General features: G+C 37.1%; 1 protein-coding gene across 6 annotated transcripts in view; it reads left to right on the top strand.

Moving 5' to 3' along the window:
* Positions 1–18,305, top strand: part of LOC145984111 (BBSome complex member BBS2-like) — a 182,511-nt gene that overhangs the window by 45,746 nt on the left and 118,460 nt on the right. For all 6 annotated transcript variants that reach the window (XM_083117541.1, XM_083117542.1, XM_083117537.1 and 3 more), the window contains one exon: positions 15,815–15,997. In XM_083117541.1, coding sequence (XP_082973667.1) covers positions 15,815–15,997 — 183 coding nt within the window. The remainder of the gene's footprint in view (positions 1–15,814; positions 15,998–18,305) is intronic.

Here is an 18,305-nt window from a genome sequence, read left to right as displayed (position 1 = left end):
ATTTTCAAACCACTGCTTACTTTCTTTAGTTGCTGATTCTATTGCATTGCATATGTGCTCCCAATTCTCATTTACATCTGTTTCATTTATATTTTCATCATCATTTAAATCCTGTAAAATATCAAATCTTTTTCACAGTTTTTTGGTAATCATTCTTAATTCTTTCATCAGCAAATTTTCCTGTATTTAATTTTAGAACGTTTAGATTTTTTTTGCTTATGATTTATCACTGAGAGTCTTTGTCTTAATTTAGCAATTACTAACTAATGGTCACTGGCACAGTCAGCACCTCTGTAATCATTACACTTGCATATCACCACGATTAGTGAAAAGTTGCAAAAAAGTAAATAAAATAACCAAAATATATACTATCATTTTATAGGTTTGTCGCGTGTTACTCACAAATCCAGAATATAAAAAAGGAAAGTTAAAAATTTTTGTACTTACGTATGTGAGTATAGTGCTCTTATTGTAGAACGACGTTTCAGAGATTGACTATCTCTTTCCTCAGGTTCGTATAAAAACTAAGTACTTGGCATAGTACTGCGTCAAAAATGTAATATGAAGATTGTGCTTAACCTGAGGAAAGAGATAGTCAATCTCTGAAACGTCGTTCTACAATAAGAGCACTATACTCACATACGTAAGTACAAAAATTTTTAACTTTCCTTTTTTATATTCTGGATTTGTGAGTAACACGCGACAAACCTATAAAATGCTATTGATCTCCGATACGGGGAGAAAAGTGCGTGCACTAGAAAATAAGAGGATTAAGTTGAATAAGGGTTTAATCAGGATTAGATTTTTAAAACAATGCAGGAAAATGGGGGTTTTACCAAACTTTTTAAAATGGGGGTATAAACCGTTGAGTGTAGGCATGATTGAACAAAAACAAGAAATACAGTTTAAAATACTAGGGAAATGTATTAGGGAAGTACATGGACAAGTCGAACGTCTTAATAAGGAATGCTATAGATTACATTTGGAAGTTAGTGGGGAACTAGACGAAGTGACGTGGAACCGCATTGAAGAGAGACACTTTAGAGCTGTGGAAAAAGCCAAATTTAGGGATAGTAATACTATAGAGAGGAAATTGATGAAATTAAAATTGAATAGGAAGGATAATCTAGAGAATAAGAAACAAAAAACAGAGGAGTGGGGAAATAATGAGAACATTTTAAATTTAACCACCCACGAACCACCTAAAGAGTTGATTAGGATTATGAACAAGGGGCAGAAATTTGCAATAGGGGTAGAGAAACTTGAAAAAGAGGAATTCATAATAGCAGCAGAAACGATCGTAACAACTATTGACGAAAGGGAGGATAAAACTGAGGTTAGACAAAGGATACGTAATATTGTAGAACAACACTTGCAAAAAGAAATTAAAAAGGAAACGAACACGAAAGGGGGAGATAGAACACGGAAAGAGAAAGTAAACGAAAACCTAAGACGCGATTTAAAAAATGTAAGAAAATGGGTGAAGGCGAATAACGTATTTCTAATTAGGTCTGATAAAGAAAACAAGATCGTTATCATGGACAGAGAGGAATATCACCAAAAATTAGAAGATAGCTTTAAAGGTAACGATTTTGAGAAAATAGAGAAAGACCCTATTAATAAGATTAGAAGAGAGATCAAAAAAGGGGTAGAGACAAGCATTACATTGGGCACAAGCGAAAAGAAAATCCTTATTAAGGAAATTAAAGTTGGCAACATACCAATTGCTTTTGGAATACCTAAGACACACAAACAAGGCATACCACTTAGGCCTATTATACCAACATACGAACATCCGGGATATGGGCTAGCAAAAATGCTGGTAAAAAGAATAAGGAAGGTAAATGAGAACACCCAATATAGCGTTAGGAATGCCGTAGAAGTTAAAGAATGTATAGAAAATCTGGAAATTGATGACGAAGATACAATAAGTAGCTTTGATGTTGTTAACTTATACCCAAGTGTACCAAGGGGGCAGGCAGGAGATTGTTTACTAAGGTGGCTGTTAGAAAAAGGAATAGACATCCTAACTGCTTGGGAATATGTACGATGGTATAACCTTGTAACGGAATATAATTTTTTCTATGTCAATGACAGTATTTATAGACAAAAAGAAGGCTTGGCGATGGGAAACCCCATTTCGGGTATAGTAGCGAGCATTTTTATGCACTTCATTGAGAAGGCAGCTTTGGAAAAAACAGGAATGGGTATTAAATATTATGGGAGATACGTTGATGATATCTTGATTATAGGAAAGGGGGTAGCACTGAACAAGGTTTTTGAAGAATTAGAAAAACAAGATGAAAGAATAAACTTCACTAGGGAAAACTTAAGCGATGGAAAAATCAATTTCCTGGATCTTAGTATCTTGAAAGAAGGGAATAGGATTAGAACAGGAGTTCATCATAAACCCCTATCGGGGAACTTATATATTAACAAGGAATCGGCGCACCCCGAAATAACAAAGAAAAACGTATTCCTTAACTTTTTTATTAGGGCCGGTAGACTATGCAATAATGAAAAAGAAAAAGACAACGAAATTCGGTGGATAAGAAAAACAGGATTAAAAAACGGATACACAAATAGAGAAATGGATAAGATAGCGGAGAGAGCACGGAAAATTATTAGGAAAGAAGGGGATCAAAAAGAAGGGGAAAAAATCGAAAATAGTAGGGTAAAGTACGTTGGCATCCCTTACCATCAATCCGTATCGGAAAAAATCGGAAAAATAACGAGAAATTTTGGAATCGTTTGCGGGATGAAAGCACCAAAGAATGTAGAAAAATACTTCACCGATTATAAGAAAGGAAAGACAACTAGGGAAATACCGGAAAAACAGAAGGGGGTTTATCGAATAGAATGCCAATGCGGGAAGGAGTACATAGGACAGACGGGCCGAAATATGGGTAAAAGATGGAGCGAGCATGAAAAGGACATAAGGGAAAAAGTTCCCAAAACGGGTCTCTCAGAACACATTTTGGAAAGTGGGCATAGAATCGCAAAAAAAGAGATAATCAGAAAAGAGGGGAGGAAATTAGGAAGAAACGTGTACGAAACAGCGAGTATTTGTAGGGGGGGGAAGAATAATCTTAATAGGGACGAAGGAAATTTGGAAGAAGGGTGGATCAATTTCCTCAAAAAATGGGATAAAGCCTGGAAGATTGAACCCAATATCGGTTTCCACGTCACTCCGGAAGTTATGCAAGCTGCAAGAGAGGAACGTGAATTCACGTTGGATTTGTGATGTAATAAGGGGAAACGAGAAAATTAAGGGGAGGGGAAATATTCGTTGTGAATTGACCTTCATGTGGATGGATAAGCACAGTTGGGTAGGAAAGGCCAAACCTGCAGGTTGCATTGTGATTTATGCAGGTTTTTTAGATTTTTAACTTTTTTAACTTTTTTACCTGTGAATAGGTCTACTGTACAAGTTTTATTAGGGAACGGCTTGGTTTTTACGTACTTCTAATAGCAAAAACTTAATATTTTAAATGTACCCTAACCAACCCTTAACCACAATCCTCATATTACATTTTTGACGCAGTACTATGCCAAGTACTTAGTTTTTATACGAACCTGAGGAAAGAGATAGTCAATCTCTGAAACGTCGTTCTACAATAAGAGCACTATACTCACATACGTAAGTACAAAAATTTTTAACTTTCCTTTTTTAAAATATATACTATATTTTATGTTCTTTCCTGCCTCTTTAGGTATTCTTTAGGTGTATCACAATGATAAATTTTCACTGACACTTAGCGGATAACTGTCTGGTGCTGCATTTCAAACTTTTCCCAAATGTTGCAAGCCCAATGGTTGTGGTCTTCTTACTTGTAACCATTATTGGATATCCAATACTTTGCAAAATTTCCAGTTTCCAGAAACATGGCTATTAACTTTGTCACTGTGTTGTGGTAAACTGCATTGACCACATGGCAGTCTTTCTCTATATATGTAATAATTTTTTCAATGTATTCATCCATTGTTAATGCCATCTTCTGATTTACTTTACTTAATTCCTTTAGTTCCTACTGGAACATAGGGCATCCATGAAGCATCTCTATCTCACTCTGTTGCACAGGGGTGGCACCAGAAATTTTTGGCTGGTGGGCAGAAGCTCCATATTGATAGATTAGGGTGGGCAGCAGGGCCGGATTAAGGTGGGTGCTATTGACGCTGCAGCATTAGGCCTATTCCTGAAATAGGCCCAGATGAAAACAGACGAGAATTTTCCGAAAGCTGAACAGTTTTCTTTTGCTATGTTAACCTAAAAATAAATCTTAGATTGAAATTTGGAGCTCCAATTTCGGACGCCTAGACACAGCGTTACTTATTATACAGTTACTATTATTCTTTGCGCTGTGACGTAACTATAACGTCGTTGTGTTTATTGTTCACCAAAGATTTCAAGCATTAGGCCCAATTTCGTCTTAATCCAGCCCTGGTGGGCAGTATAAATTATAAGACCATATATATGTGCATGTAAGATGTATATGTATCCCCTCTCTCTTACACTCCTGACTTTCTTCTTGCTTGTTTTCCCTTCTCTTTCCTTTATTCTTTTCTAATCTATTCTCGCAACTTGTTCCATTTCCTTTCGCGTTGTCTCTGATGGACACAGTTATTTCAACGAAGTGTTTATCCATGCACAGCCATACATTCACAGTCACATTCTTTCACGCACGTTAATATAATGAAATAAATGTGAATTAGGTTTAAGCTTGTGTTGCATTACATTTTGCCCTTCGAGAACAAAATATATATATATATATATATGTGTGTGTGTGTATTCGGCGACAGTGATAGAAAGTACGATGGTAGACAATCATGACGTTTCTCATAATTTAAATGCATGTTCCTGACCATAGTATTTTCATCGTATGAGTTTTTGAATGAAAGAGTTATCTTACTCCTTGGGGGTCGCTTTTCTTAGCTTACAAGGTTTGTACAACTGACATTTGAGGGGCAAGGGCAATATACTTTATTTAGGTAGAAAAGGCTTAGCATAAAGAGGTCATAGTGTGGGGGCAAAAAGTGGCAAAATGTGCCGGGGGAAACTGCATGCCCCACCTCCCGCTCCCCCTAATTGCCACCACTGAATGTTTGGATTAAAATGAACGTCTTATTAGGAATGATTTAAAACACATGGAAAACCAATTCTTTGTTCATTGTCCATGAAGTGTTCCTAGGCTAATGAAAGGCTATTTTTACAAAATATTACTCATAAGTAATAAACAAGTAAGGTTGAGAAATCTGTTCAGAATTGAATAGAAGCTAAGTTGATATTCATCAAAGTTGATCACTGTACCAGCAATATTTCATCTATTTTTCATAGATGACTTGGGTTGTATGGTATGACCATTTCGAACACAGAACACACTAGAATGTCAAACTCTGTCATGTACAGCATACCCAGCAAACTTTATTCCTGCAGGGCAATGAGTCCCCTGCACCTGGAACCACAGTCGAAGTAATAATTTATGGGGGTTTGTATTTTGAATGTCCGCGTGTGTTTGTTTTCGCCCCTTCGTCACTTTCATCTAATCACCATTGAACCTTATCGTCGTAATTATCAATATTAGCAGAGAAATTACTTAAAATAAAACAAATCTTCCACAACTTACTCTTCCAAACATCGGAGTTTCATTAGTACATACCACTTCGAAAGTTAAGGTGGTAGTTTCTACTAATGAAACACATTGCACAGTGTTCATTAGTAGATCAAGGCAGCTAATTCCGTGAACAATGTTTTGTTTCCCAAAAGTCTCAAATATTTGTCTCAGGCAATACACCCTCTTAAAATGGACGCATCTTCTGTGGTGGTAAAATGACACGTTTGTTGCGAGTTCTTTTCTGTATATTTTTTCTCCAATGGCATAACGCTGTCGCATTATAATGAAGAGGTCCTGTGTTCGACTCCCCCTCCTCTGGTGGAAGCACAATGCACGCTTGTTCGGACTACACGTTAAACTGTAGGAATAGTCCCGATTAGCCTATGTGAGCATAAAAGTGGGCTTAAAAACAAACTCACAAAACCGTCTTCTGGATACTTCGTGACGTAACTATTTTTTCTTTACTTCTGCTGCATGTACAAATTCTGTTGACATTTTCGGCTGATTCATGTGGCAAAATTTATGTGTGGAATGAGGATTTCTAAAGAGGATAAGGCACTCATTAGCAATTGAATAATTCTGTAGCTTTTTCCATACATAACTGGTTTATTAAAATTTATTCACTTCGGTATTGTAGTGATTATTGTGATTCCTTCTTATTAGTAAAACGAATGTAAAGTTGATATTTTGCATACCATATTCATATTTGAAGATGACAGGTATATAAAAATTGTAATGAAATAAAAAAAGGAACACTTCTGGAATTTCAATGCAAAGCTAATTAAACCTATACTACACACTCTAGCGTACTTAAACCTGAAGGTTTATGGCTGCAGCAACACAAGCCTTCTATCTGTCCCTTTCCAGGGCAAGATCAATCAAATCTTTCCCATCCTTACAAATTTCCTTTAGGTCCATCTCAACGTTATCCCTCTATTTTCGTCTTGGCCTTCCTACTGGTCTCTTACCATCAGGTTTCCCAACAAGAATCCTGTAAACTATTCTTTCCTCCATTCATGTCACATAGCCTTCCCATCTAAGTCTTCTTGATTAAATTATTCTAATAATAATTAAAAAGTCGAAATAATTTATTGTGTTGCTGGAGGAAGTAATGCTAAGCTGATGTTTTTATTTGTTTATTTGGAGATTATTTTAACCATTCTCAGGCCGCGATTTATATACGTGTGTGGAGGCCCGGAGCTGCAGTCCTCAAGTTCACCCTAAATTCTGATCTAATCTTGATCATACCCTGCATAATTTTGAGCCTCCTAAGCCTACTAGCTGCTTTTAATCACGGAAGTTAATTTGATCACAATTTTTGTTTCAATAGCTCTAGTAATTACTTTCACTTTCTAATGACAAAATTGGCTTTTTATGGGATGATAATATGTGAACATTTCTAACATAGATAATATTCAAAAGTAAAATATACATGTTATGAACACCAGAATACTCTTTTTTATTGAGTCATTCACATATCCCCAAGTATATGTACTTATTGAATTTGATTGGGTAGGCAATCAGGTGGGCACAGAAATTTTTGGGTGGGTGCTTGCCCACCCGTGCCCACCCTTGTCGCTGTCCCTGCTGTTGCATGAAATTCTTCACTTCTCTCCAACATTTGCCCACACTGTCTTCTTTTCCCTTCAGTGTAACGTATATTTGAGGTTTTGGACTTTCTCCTTTTCCTAGTGCCCCGAGGATTCCATAGGGATTCCAGTCAAGTGGTTCTTACTCGATTGAACTACAGTAAAATCTCAGTTATACATTTTATGGAGGACAGCAGGAAGAAAACTTATAACTGAGAAAAATGTATTATTGAAGATAATTAGAATGGTAAAATTAGGTACATGCAGAAAAAAGGGAGTACTATATATGGTAATTACATGTGTACAAGGCACATTCTGGTTTTGATGGGTTCAAGAAATGTCTTTCTTAGTTTTAGGGCATAAAGCTGCCGCCATGTCAATCAAGAATGAAATGCATGCCTGTATACAATGAGTCACCAATTCATGCAAGTGCCCCCCACCCCATTATGTTTAGCCTTCCAAATCTTTCACTTTTGTAACCACCTCCTTTATTCTTTGGTAGAAGAAAACATGATGAAGTGGAAAAATGGGCAAGTGCAAGTTATACTGCTGCTTTCAAACTGCAAGTTCTGCAGTATGGTCAGAAAAACTGCAACAGGATGGTGAGCCAAATGTAAGAGAATTTCAATTTGCAATGCTCAGGAAGTTATTTTCTATTATTTCTTGTCCGACAAATACCAAATACCCATGCCCACTTGATCACTGACACAATGGCATCGGTTTGCTTGGTAATGCAAAATGTTCTGATAGATGGTGAAAAATCATGAAAAACCACATTTTCATATTTATACACTTTTTTTAATTATTAAAATTATTAATGCGAAAGAAACCAAACCTGGCTGCCTAACCTAACATGCATGCACAAGAATACAAATAGAAGAAGGTAGAAATGACTGATAGTAAATGTTTACACCATGGAAAATTTATTTAATAAAGTTGTTTATGATTTTCCTGTGAACACTGAAAAATCCATGGGTGTAATTTGTATTTATGCCTGTTGATATGTACGTATTATATGCAGTTCCTAGGAATTTGCTAGCATTTGTTCATTACAGTTTCTAACCCAGACACTATTTTTGAGGAAGTTATTTTCCATTATTTGTCACAAGACAAATATCGATGATTCAGCTCCCATGTGATGAGAGATGTGCACTTGATCACCAGCAGGATGATGCTGACCATGGAAGCAATTTTTAATAAAGTTGTTTGTGATATTTTCTTGCGAATGTTGACAAACTCGATGGTGTACTTTGTATTTACCCCTGTTGATATATACATATTATATGCAGTGCCCATCATCTATTTATTACAGTGTCTAACCCAGACATGATTTTTGAAGAAGCTATTTTCCATTATTTTTCGAACGACAAGTACCGATGATTCAGCTCCCATGTGATGAGAGGTTCAAACTCGATCGCCACCAGAATGGCGATGCTTTGTTTGGTGACACAAAATTCTGATAAAAGGCAAAATATCACCGAGGAATTAATTTTTAAGGAAATTATTTATGATATTTTCCAGCGAATGTTGACAAACTAATATATACGTGTTATACACAGTGACATAGTGAAAAACAAGCATGGTTTCATGTTAACTGTCAGAATTATTCTACATATAACATATACCACAGTTTTTTGTGTCAAAACTTTTGGAAAAATGTGCACGCTATATGCACATAAATACGGTATGCACCAAAGTTTGCTGTATTGAACTAGACTGTTCTAAATCATTAATGTAAATACAGAACATCACGAGGAATAAACTGTGAAGACATGGAGGTGGGAAGGAGGGGGGTGCAAGCAAGTTTTTTTTTACCTGTTTAATGCATTCTGCCATTCAGGTTCTGGCAAAAGACAATGTTAAATGTTAGGATGTTTATCTTGATCTTACATTTGCCATAAATCATTTCGCACTTTGTATGTTTTCTAAGCCTCATGTCATTTTCTGTCATAAAATTTACCAGAAGCCTGTTTGGTAGCTAGGCGATCTCCCCTTTCCTCATTCATTCATCAAGCGACCTAGAACTTCTAATGGGTTCATGCAAGAGGAGGAAGAGATGAGGCATGGTTGAAGAGGGGAGGGGCACAATTTGCATTCATCACACCTCCCTTGATGGGGAAGGGACACAAAGGGATAAAGCACTTCTTACATCCCCTGCCAAGTAGAAATCCACGGAGCCTTCTGCCTGTCTACAGCATACAGGGAGGTGTGGCACCAGTGGCTTGTCTGAGAGCTTGAAAAATATCTGTTTCTGACTTGCTTCAGGAAATACAAAGAACAAAAACAGGATTATTTAGCATTGACCTATCTGGTCAACAGTACATTGTGCATAGTTTTTTCATAACATTGGCTGACATAATTCTTACATAATGTAGAAGAATCAGGTAAAGATTTGCCTGTGTTTTTCTCTGCAGTTTCGGGTGATTTAATTTACATAGAAGAATGTCGGCACAAAGGAAGGCTGTACACAGTTCATCACAGAATGGAGAATAAGATCTACTGGATTCTTCTAAAAGCATTTGCAGTGTTGCTTTTCCACTCTGAATTTGCTGCACACCAAGTTTGTGTTTTTCTGTTGCCACATGCTGCTGAACTGTAATCGCTTTTTCCATGTTTACTCTTACAGTTTACTGTGCAATAAGCATAAATTCTGTAATAGTTGTGGGATGGTTAAAACCCATAAGATGCAAACACGATGAATACTGTAGGCCATTAAAAAGGGAAAATTCATGGGCCCATCGATATCACAGCAAAATAAAATTTGTGATGGCGTAGTTTGTATGCTATCATGCATAGCTGTATTAAAGGCAAATGATATGGCAGTAAAATGGATGTCCCACTTAGTATGGTCGTCTGAATGGTATGCTATAAGAGAAGCCTTAAGATTACGAATGAAGCATTCTGCTAGGGATGGATTTGGGTAATAGGCACTGGTATATATATGTTTAACCTGTGATTCAAAAAGAAAATTGTTAAAGATTCGCAAACGGAAATATGAAGCATTGCCATAAACAAGTTTGCAAGGAGCCCCAAAGGTAAGGAAGAGTGAGCGAAGCTTGTCAATAACCTGGTTAGAAGTGGCGGAACATAAGGGATATAATGAAACCCATTTAGAAAAATGCATCCACTACTACTAAAATGAAGGAATTTCCTTTAGAGGAATGAACCAATGGTCCAACCAAATCAATATATAGGCGGCGCCAAGGATGTTTAATAATTTCTGAAGAAAGGAATCCCGGTGACTTCCATGTGGCTAATTTTGCCTTTTGGCAAGTTTTGCAAGACTTAATATAAAAAAAGGTAAAGTGCTCCCCTGTGCTTAGCACCACGCCATGAAGGCGTATAGGGGGTGTGGGGGTAACGCCTTAATATATGTCTTAATATATGCAGGACTTAATATATGTCTTAATATCTTTGCTATAAGAAAGCCACCAAAATATATTTTCTTGAGACATTTGTGAATGAATTATCTGAAACTTGGGAGCAGCAAAAGCTAAGGAGCTAAAAGGGGGTGGGGATGTTTGGAATTCCTCTGGGGAGTACATGCGTAACAAACAGTTCGCAACGGGATTATGTCGGGAAGCTATATGTTCCACATAATAAGAAAATCTGGACAAGTATAAAAGCCATCGCATCCACTGAGATTTAGTTGGATTAACCGTCAACCCGGCTTCTCGCAGGGTTTGGAGTACTTGTTGAAGATGTGTTTCTTCATCAGGGCTAAAAATTAAGAGGTCATCTGCATAATTTATAAGAAACTTATATTTGAATTTTCCCAAAATTTTGTCTGAAGCTCTGGTGAGCAACTGGGTACCTAGATTTTTCCCAAAAGGAACCAGAGTGTATCTATATTGTCCAAAAGGGGTGACAAATGCTGTTAAATCTTTGCTAGGTTCATCAATACGAATCTGATGGAAGCTTTTACATAAATCTAGACACAAAAATACCCGTGCAGATTGTAAATTTTGAAAGATATGATCAATACATGGTTGGGGAAAATTGTCATAAGCTATAAACGATTACTCTTTTTTTAAAGCATACCAATGGATGGCCACAATCCTTTTTATCAACCAAAAAACATGGACAGGAATATGGTGAGGGACAGGCTTCTATAATATTATGACCCATCAGGTCTTTAATTTTATCTCGAAGAATGGTTGTTTGTGTGTGATTCAATTGAAATGGTTTTGATCTAAAAGGAACGTCAGTGATAACAGTTATTGACACAGGGTCAAGAGTACATGAACCTACTCTATCTGTAACCACATCATCATATTTATTAAAAAAAAACCTGAAGATCTATTGGTAGTGCCGGAGGAGGAGATACAATAGGAGTATCCAAAAGAGGTGGTGTTTCTTTAATGGATTTTGGAATAAAGGGGATAGAATAATTCCCAAAAGGAAATGATAGTACTAAATTCTCAAAAGAAATAATGCCAATATTACTGGAATAGGAAGGGAATTGAATATCCAAAAATGCGATTTTCATGATAAGGCTTGGATTTTGACTGTAAGGCAAACTCTAGATTCCAAATGTATAGATTGCTTATTTTGGTTTGAGTTGGTGTTTTTAAGTCCACTTTATGCACAGTAAAGCTAATCAGGACTGGACCTATGATTTAAAGTGGGATCCGAACCACTGTGCCATGTGCCTCCACCGGATATATAGATTGGTTATTTACCATTTGTAATTTTTGAACACTATCTGGTAAAATAGGAGATTTGGAACGCAAAGTGGATAAAAGTTTAAAAAAAGCAATCTAAAAGTTTACGAGTGAGGATGTTATTCAAGAGAGCCTGAACAATAGGAACAGATTTTTCATTTAGAGTCTTCAATATGTGTGACACTAGCAAGTAAAGAGGGTTGAATAACTGAAGAGGAGGAAGTGAAGGTGGGACCCATAAGGTGGTATCTGTATAATTGAAGAAGATTTATAATTCTCTTGCATTGGCTTCTCAAATAAATTATCTGGAGTGGAAAATGTATCCATTTCAAAATGAGGTGGAGGAGAAGAATTATTCTGCTGTGGGGAAAATCATTGTCATGGAGGGTTTTATAGAGGAATGCAATTCCATAGTCCAAATTTGCCGTGCAATAAGTATAAATTCTGTAATAGTTGTGGGATGGTTAAAACGCATAAGATGCAAACACGATGAATACTGTAGGCCATTAAAAAGGGAATACAAAAGATTACTTTGTGACCAATCAATTGGAAGCATCTGAAAGGCATCATAAGTTTCATGTATATAGTGAGATAGAAACTCAAGAGGGTGCTGTTCTCGTGTTAAATGTTTAGAAACGAATATTAGGAAAAACTAAATATGCTGACCAAGGCAGTAATTTATTTTATTAAAAACATAAACTAACGTAACGTTTCAACCTTCTAGCAAGGCTTTTGTACTTGATACAGAGTCTGAAGAAGACCTTGCTAGAAGGTTGAAACGTTACGTTAGTTTATGTTTTTAATAAAATAAATTACTGCCTTGGTCAGCATATTTAGTTTTTCATAATCATGGAAACAAGGCTTAATGGAGTTATAAACGAATATTAGATGGTGAAACCAATCTATGCCATATAACGTGAGTAAATAAAGGCCATGGAAACTTTTTCAAGAGTCCCTGATACCAAACCTCACAAAAGGGACCCACGGTGTAAGAAGAGGCCATTAATAAGAGGGATTCTAAATCCAAAAGATTCAGACTAAATGTTCTATGTAATATTAGCAAAGATCTGAAAAGTAATTGGGGATCTGAACCATCAGTAGCAGGAAGTTGTTTTAAGAGATCTAATGCAACAGAATATCTAATGTTATTGGTCATACAAGAATGATCAGGGGGTAAAAATAATTCATTCCTTGTTCCTAGGGGTGGTGGGGTCACAAATGGTGTAGGAGGCATGAAAACTGGTTGCAATGGAAATATGGAAGGGGGGTTCACTATATGTTGATGTTCTGATAGTGACATTATACTGCTCGATTTGATATCCAAAAGGGGAATAAGGTGGTTAAAAATTTTTTTAGGCATAAAAATATAAAAAAAAGGAAGAAAAACTATTTGAGCGCTACTGTAATTCACTTTAGTGATAGGTTTTAGATTTGAACAAATTTTAATTTCAAAACAAAATACCAACAACCAAGTGATTGCTGCCAGGAACTTTTATAGCATTGACTTGGGTCGTTTATGGGAGTATAGAAAAATGGAAGTTGTGACTAAAGGCTGTGGATAAACTCCTCGACCAAGCAATGTATAAAGTATTTAGTTTAGAAGTATTGGACGCAGGGTAATGCGTTCACTTCTATCCCTTTGCTTGGGATCACTTGCAATGACAAATAATAATTCAAATTGCCAAATCGCCTTAGGATACAAATCCAATCAATCCAAGAGTACATATATCCGCCCCACAAAACATACGAGAAAATATACACAATTTATAAATAATCTCTCACACTCGTTTTTACCAAACACAATGCATATACTAAAGAGGGTACTTGCATTTAACATTAATCAAGGAAAGACCTCCACAAGATGTAACTTTGAACAATAACAATTTATTATATCTTTCTCATCGTCATCTACCCCATACAATTGAAGGTAGTCATTGTTTTTGTTAACTTGAAGACAGATTTCGGATGCTTCAAGTGTAGTATTCATCATTCATCGTTATACATATATAAATATTCCTTGCACAATTTGGAACAAACAATAATTTATTTTAGGTATATTTAAAGCTAAGCAATTCTTGCGCCTGCGCAGGATTCAATTATCTTTGGTACAAATCAATTTATAACAACTTGATTCTACATGCTCCAGTAGGTACTATTTTTTACTACTTCCTACTTTTGAAACAAAATTGGCGAAAATATCGCGCGTGTAGACACTCTTTAATTAAGGTCTATTTAGGACACATATCAATGGTAAAAGACTTATGGGAAGGTTTAATGCTCTTTTTTACAATGTTGAGAAAATTTCCTTTTAGCGTGTCAAACATATGCAAGATTCAATTGTACGACTTAGTTCTTGTACAATCCACAATTTTTACCACAAGAATATGCCACAAGTGATTGCTAATCATTCTAGTTTGAATAATAATTATTCTGGTTTATTAATGATCAAGATTTTCTACCCCGTATTATTTTTATGACTTTTAACGTTCATTCACGATCAAGTACTCGCTTCTCGTATAGGCCACTTTTCGAATGTCACTATTTGTTTGCCGTAATCGCACATACCTGTTGTTTCTGAGTAATTCCTTTGACTTTCCTTGGTCAGATTGGCACTCATACAATAACCACCTCGTTTTTGCTTCTTATATTGGTAATATGGTCCAATCTCATCATTCAGTTCATTCCGGCAGTACCCATCAAACACCATACCAATGTGAAGAATTTGATGTTCTTGTTGCTTCTACGTACACTGGTATTCTTCTCTTAGCTTCTTGAAACAAAGGGAGTACAACGTAAAGTCCTATTCAGCTTGCGTAACATGCCCCCTTTATGTAACACACAGCGATGTTGCACAAATTCTCTACCACATACCCACAATTAAAGGTTCTCTCGCTGCACTACTTCGTATCAAAACACGCGTAACGAAGAACAACGTTAATACATAGAATTACAATTTGCTTGCTAAGTCAAAACTAACTACAAGCATAAGACCGAGGCATAAAAGGGGTTGTGTCCACATAGTCTCGTAGTAGATCAGAAATGTAGTCTAATGCAATCGTGGTAACTGAAGGAGTGGGTCGTGCTTCTAGGTGAATGTGAGAGTGAAGCGTTCACAACCGAGAGTCGTTGTTATCTGTCGACGTTGCGGGAGAATAGTTGTTGTGTGCAAAGGTATGGTGCGGCTACCTTACGTGAAAAGGCAGAAGTCTAAACCAAAAGATGCACGCATACACAACTATGATCTGAGCGGAGCAGCGAACAGTTGTGAAGTATTTTCAACTTTAAATATTTGTTTGCGATGAAAAATCGTCACATGGGGGCAGTGTAGCAACTTTTCTCCTGAGATTTTGGCCTGTGTATTTGACCAGTGGCCACCCACCATTGTGAAGAAATTGGGGAGCTACAAATAAGTAGCATAACCTGGTCATGGAAATCTACAATGATGACTGAGGTTTGCCATGCTGTCCACATGTCACCCCGTAACTGGTTGAATGATTTCCCACCTCAACAGGTGGGAGTGAGGCCAACAGTTGTTAGGTAGGCCATGGCCCTCACGGGTTATAACTTTCCAAACAGTGATAATTACTTCAAGTTCCGTGCACCTATTGTACCAAACAGTAAAGTCTTAAAATAAGCATGAAACAAATATTTGCATGTGCACAAGATTGGAGGCCTATTAGTATATTCCTGTTTCTCCCTATCATATTGCCATTCACATAACGGCACATAGAGAGAATTTTTGAAACACATAAGAATTGTGTGTGATTAAAAATTCAAGCATCTCTATCACATAGGAACATATGCATGATGATAATGTGTGTATTTAATAAGAACATTTATAATTGTACTATACATATTTTACAATATACATGCACTGCTTTTCATATGGGTGTATACATATATTTATAAAATAACTAACATAATTCAAATAATTTTCTTCTTATGACAGCTGATTGTAGGTTCAGAGGATTATGATATACGGATATTCAAGGAAGATGACATGATCAGTGAAATCACAGAAACTGAAGCTGTCACAGCTCTGACTCCAGTAGGAAGTAACAAATTTGGTTATGCTCTGGCAAATGGGACTGTTGGTGTGTACGAAAAGATGCAACGATGGTGGAGGATAAAAGTAAGAATATTTTGTACACAAACTGTATGGTGTTCATTTTCTTTCTACTTGTTCAAGTATTCTGTTTAATAATGCAGCAACTTCAATTTTTCATACAAATATTCTAACAGTGCTTTATGATCTTACTACCCTGCAGAGTGCAGATTAACAGGGAATGCCGAAGATTCTCTCCACCCTACCCTTCACTCCTAAGAAAAATTGCTACTTCTAACAAAAACAACAGAACATTCTAAAACCAGTTACAACTGGCACCCAGAACTTTCAGAGGCAAGATAATGGGGTCAACCTCAGATTAATAGACAATTGATTGAATGTGAAGTAGGTTATTATATATCACTTTTCTGCCACTTTTGGCTGATTGTGATGATGATGAAATTCATGACGGGACACTCACAAAGAACACCCATGCCCAGGCTGGGATTCAAACTAGGATCCCTGGTGTCATAGCATGCTGTGCGAACCACTGAGGTCAGTTAATAGGCAAATAAAATTAAACTATTATAATGAGAGTTTTTTGCTGCAGGTTTCAAAATACTCTAAGGGTAACACTTGGTACTTCAAGATACAAAATTGTTGTTGCATAAGGCATCAAAATTTTAGTATGCATTTAAATTTAGCAACATATACAAATAAAAGCTAAAAAAGAGTGTAGCATATTATTAATTCCTAAAAGACAACCCATGTGCTCGACTTGCTAACATAACTTCTAAAATCAGCCAGTCTGCATTTGATTTCATAGACATCATAATTGCCTGTCCACATTACCTTGCACTCAAGTCTGTGTGTAGTCTTCCATTGTTTGTAGCTTTGATTATATTCCACTAAAACAGCACTTTTTGATGTTGCCTATTCGCACTATTTCTGCAGGTGATAAACTTCAAATTACTCCATAGTAATAATTTTAGGATACAATTTTTTTGATAATTTGCACATATTCAAATATATGTATCTAGTGGATAAAAGTAAAGAGGTTGATATTTCACAGCCTGGCTGCATGCTCATCAAGGAAAAGGAGATGGCATCGTGGTACTGCAGTGTAGCCAGAAAAAAGTGATAGGTAACAGGTGTTGACAAGAAAGTACTTTGGTCAGTGTTTACTGCATGGTTTGTGGTGGGTAAAGCTCAGGAAAGAGGGGGGGGGACAATTATCGTGTGGCTAGGTTGAGTCTGGAGGGGGTGTAGTGGTGTGCACGTCTGATATGTAGGCCCTTTCCCATCGTCTGCAGGAAGAGGTGTCTGTGGATTGGGGTAATAGGTGGAAAATAGCCCCATGGAAATAGTCATGAAGGGTGGTGTTATGGCTGTTGGTGTGGGTGGCAACAGTGAGGTCAGAGTGTTGGGTTAAAGAATATTATTAATTTTGAGGTTCAGGGAGCTAGAAGTCACCACAGATTTCGGGTGTATATAAGGTTTAAGGAATGGCAGGTGCTCTTTGGTTGAAGGGTGAACTTCTGAGCATTGGTGGGTGGGGTAGGTTATGAGTGTGGGGCCCCCGATGGCGCAGTGGTAGCATCATTGCCTTGTAATCAAGGGGTCCCAGGTTCGATACCCGGTGGTGGCACATAGTGGTTCGGATCCCACTTTAAAAACTGTAGGTCTAGTCCCGATTAGCCTTGCTGTGCATAAAGTGGACTTAAAACAAAAGTGGACTTAAAACATCAAATAAATCAATCAATCAATCAATGAGTGTGGGGCAAGTCATGCACCTAGGTTTATTGCACCTGTGAGCTGTTTGGGAAGGGGGTCGGTGTATTTTGGACCTAGATGTTTTTGAGGTAGGGGGCGATGGAATATGAACCTGAGTTTGTCCCGAAAGATGTTCGTGGTGCCAGGATCATTGGAAGGAGGGAGTGAATGGTGTATTTTGATCTGGAGGTTAGGGTGGTATTGGGTGATCAATGCAGTGGGTTTGATTTTGGATTGTTTGGTCCAGGTGTGGTATGATTTGTTCGTTGATGCGGGGGGAGGAGGGTCTTAGCTACAATTGATTAGGGCTTGGTGCAGGTGTAGGTTGTAATTTTGGTGGGATGAGGGGGATGAATTGAGGCATTGGCCTCTGAGGCCCAGGGAGAAGGGGCTGCCTTTCATGGTGTGGTAAGGGTGAGAGCAGAAGTAGTGAATAAATTGTAGGTGGTTGTTGGGTTTGATGTGTATGGAGGTTTCCAAATAATTTATCAAAATATGGACATCCACATCTAGGAAAGTTACTTAGAGGGGAACCAGGTGAATGTGAGAGTGGTGAAGTCATGAGTTGGTTTAGGAAGGTTGTGAGGGAGAGTTTGCCATGTGTCCAGAGGAGAAAAATGCT

The sequence above is a fragment of the Lepisma saccharinum genome, chromosome 2 (assembly GCF_977018435.1).
Source record: "Lepisma saccharinum chromosome 2, izLepSacc3.1, whole genome shotgun sequence".
In the NCBI taxonomy this organism is placed as follows: domain Eukaryota; kingdom Metazoa; phylum Arthropoda; class Insecta; order Zygentoma; family Lepismatidae; genus Lepisma; species Lepisma saccharinum.
Note: the sequence above shows the minus strand (reverse complement) of the source record. Positions and strands in the feature narration are given on the sequence as shown.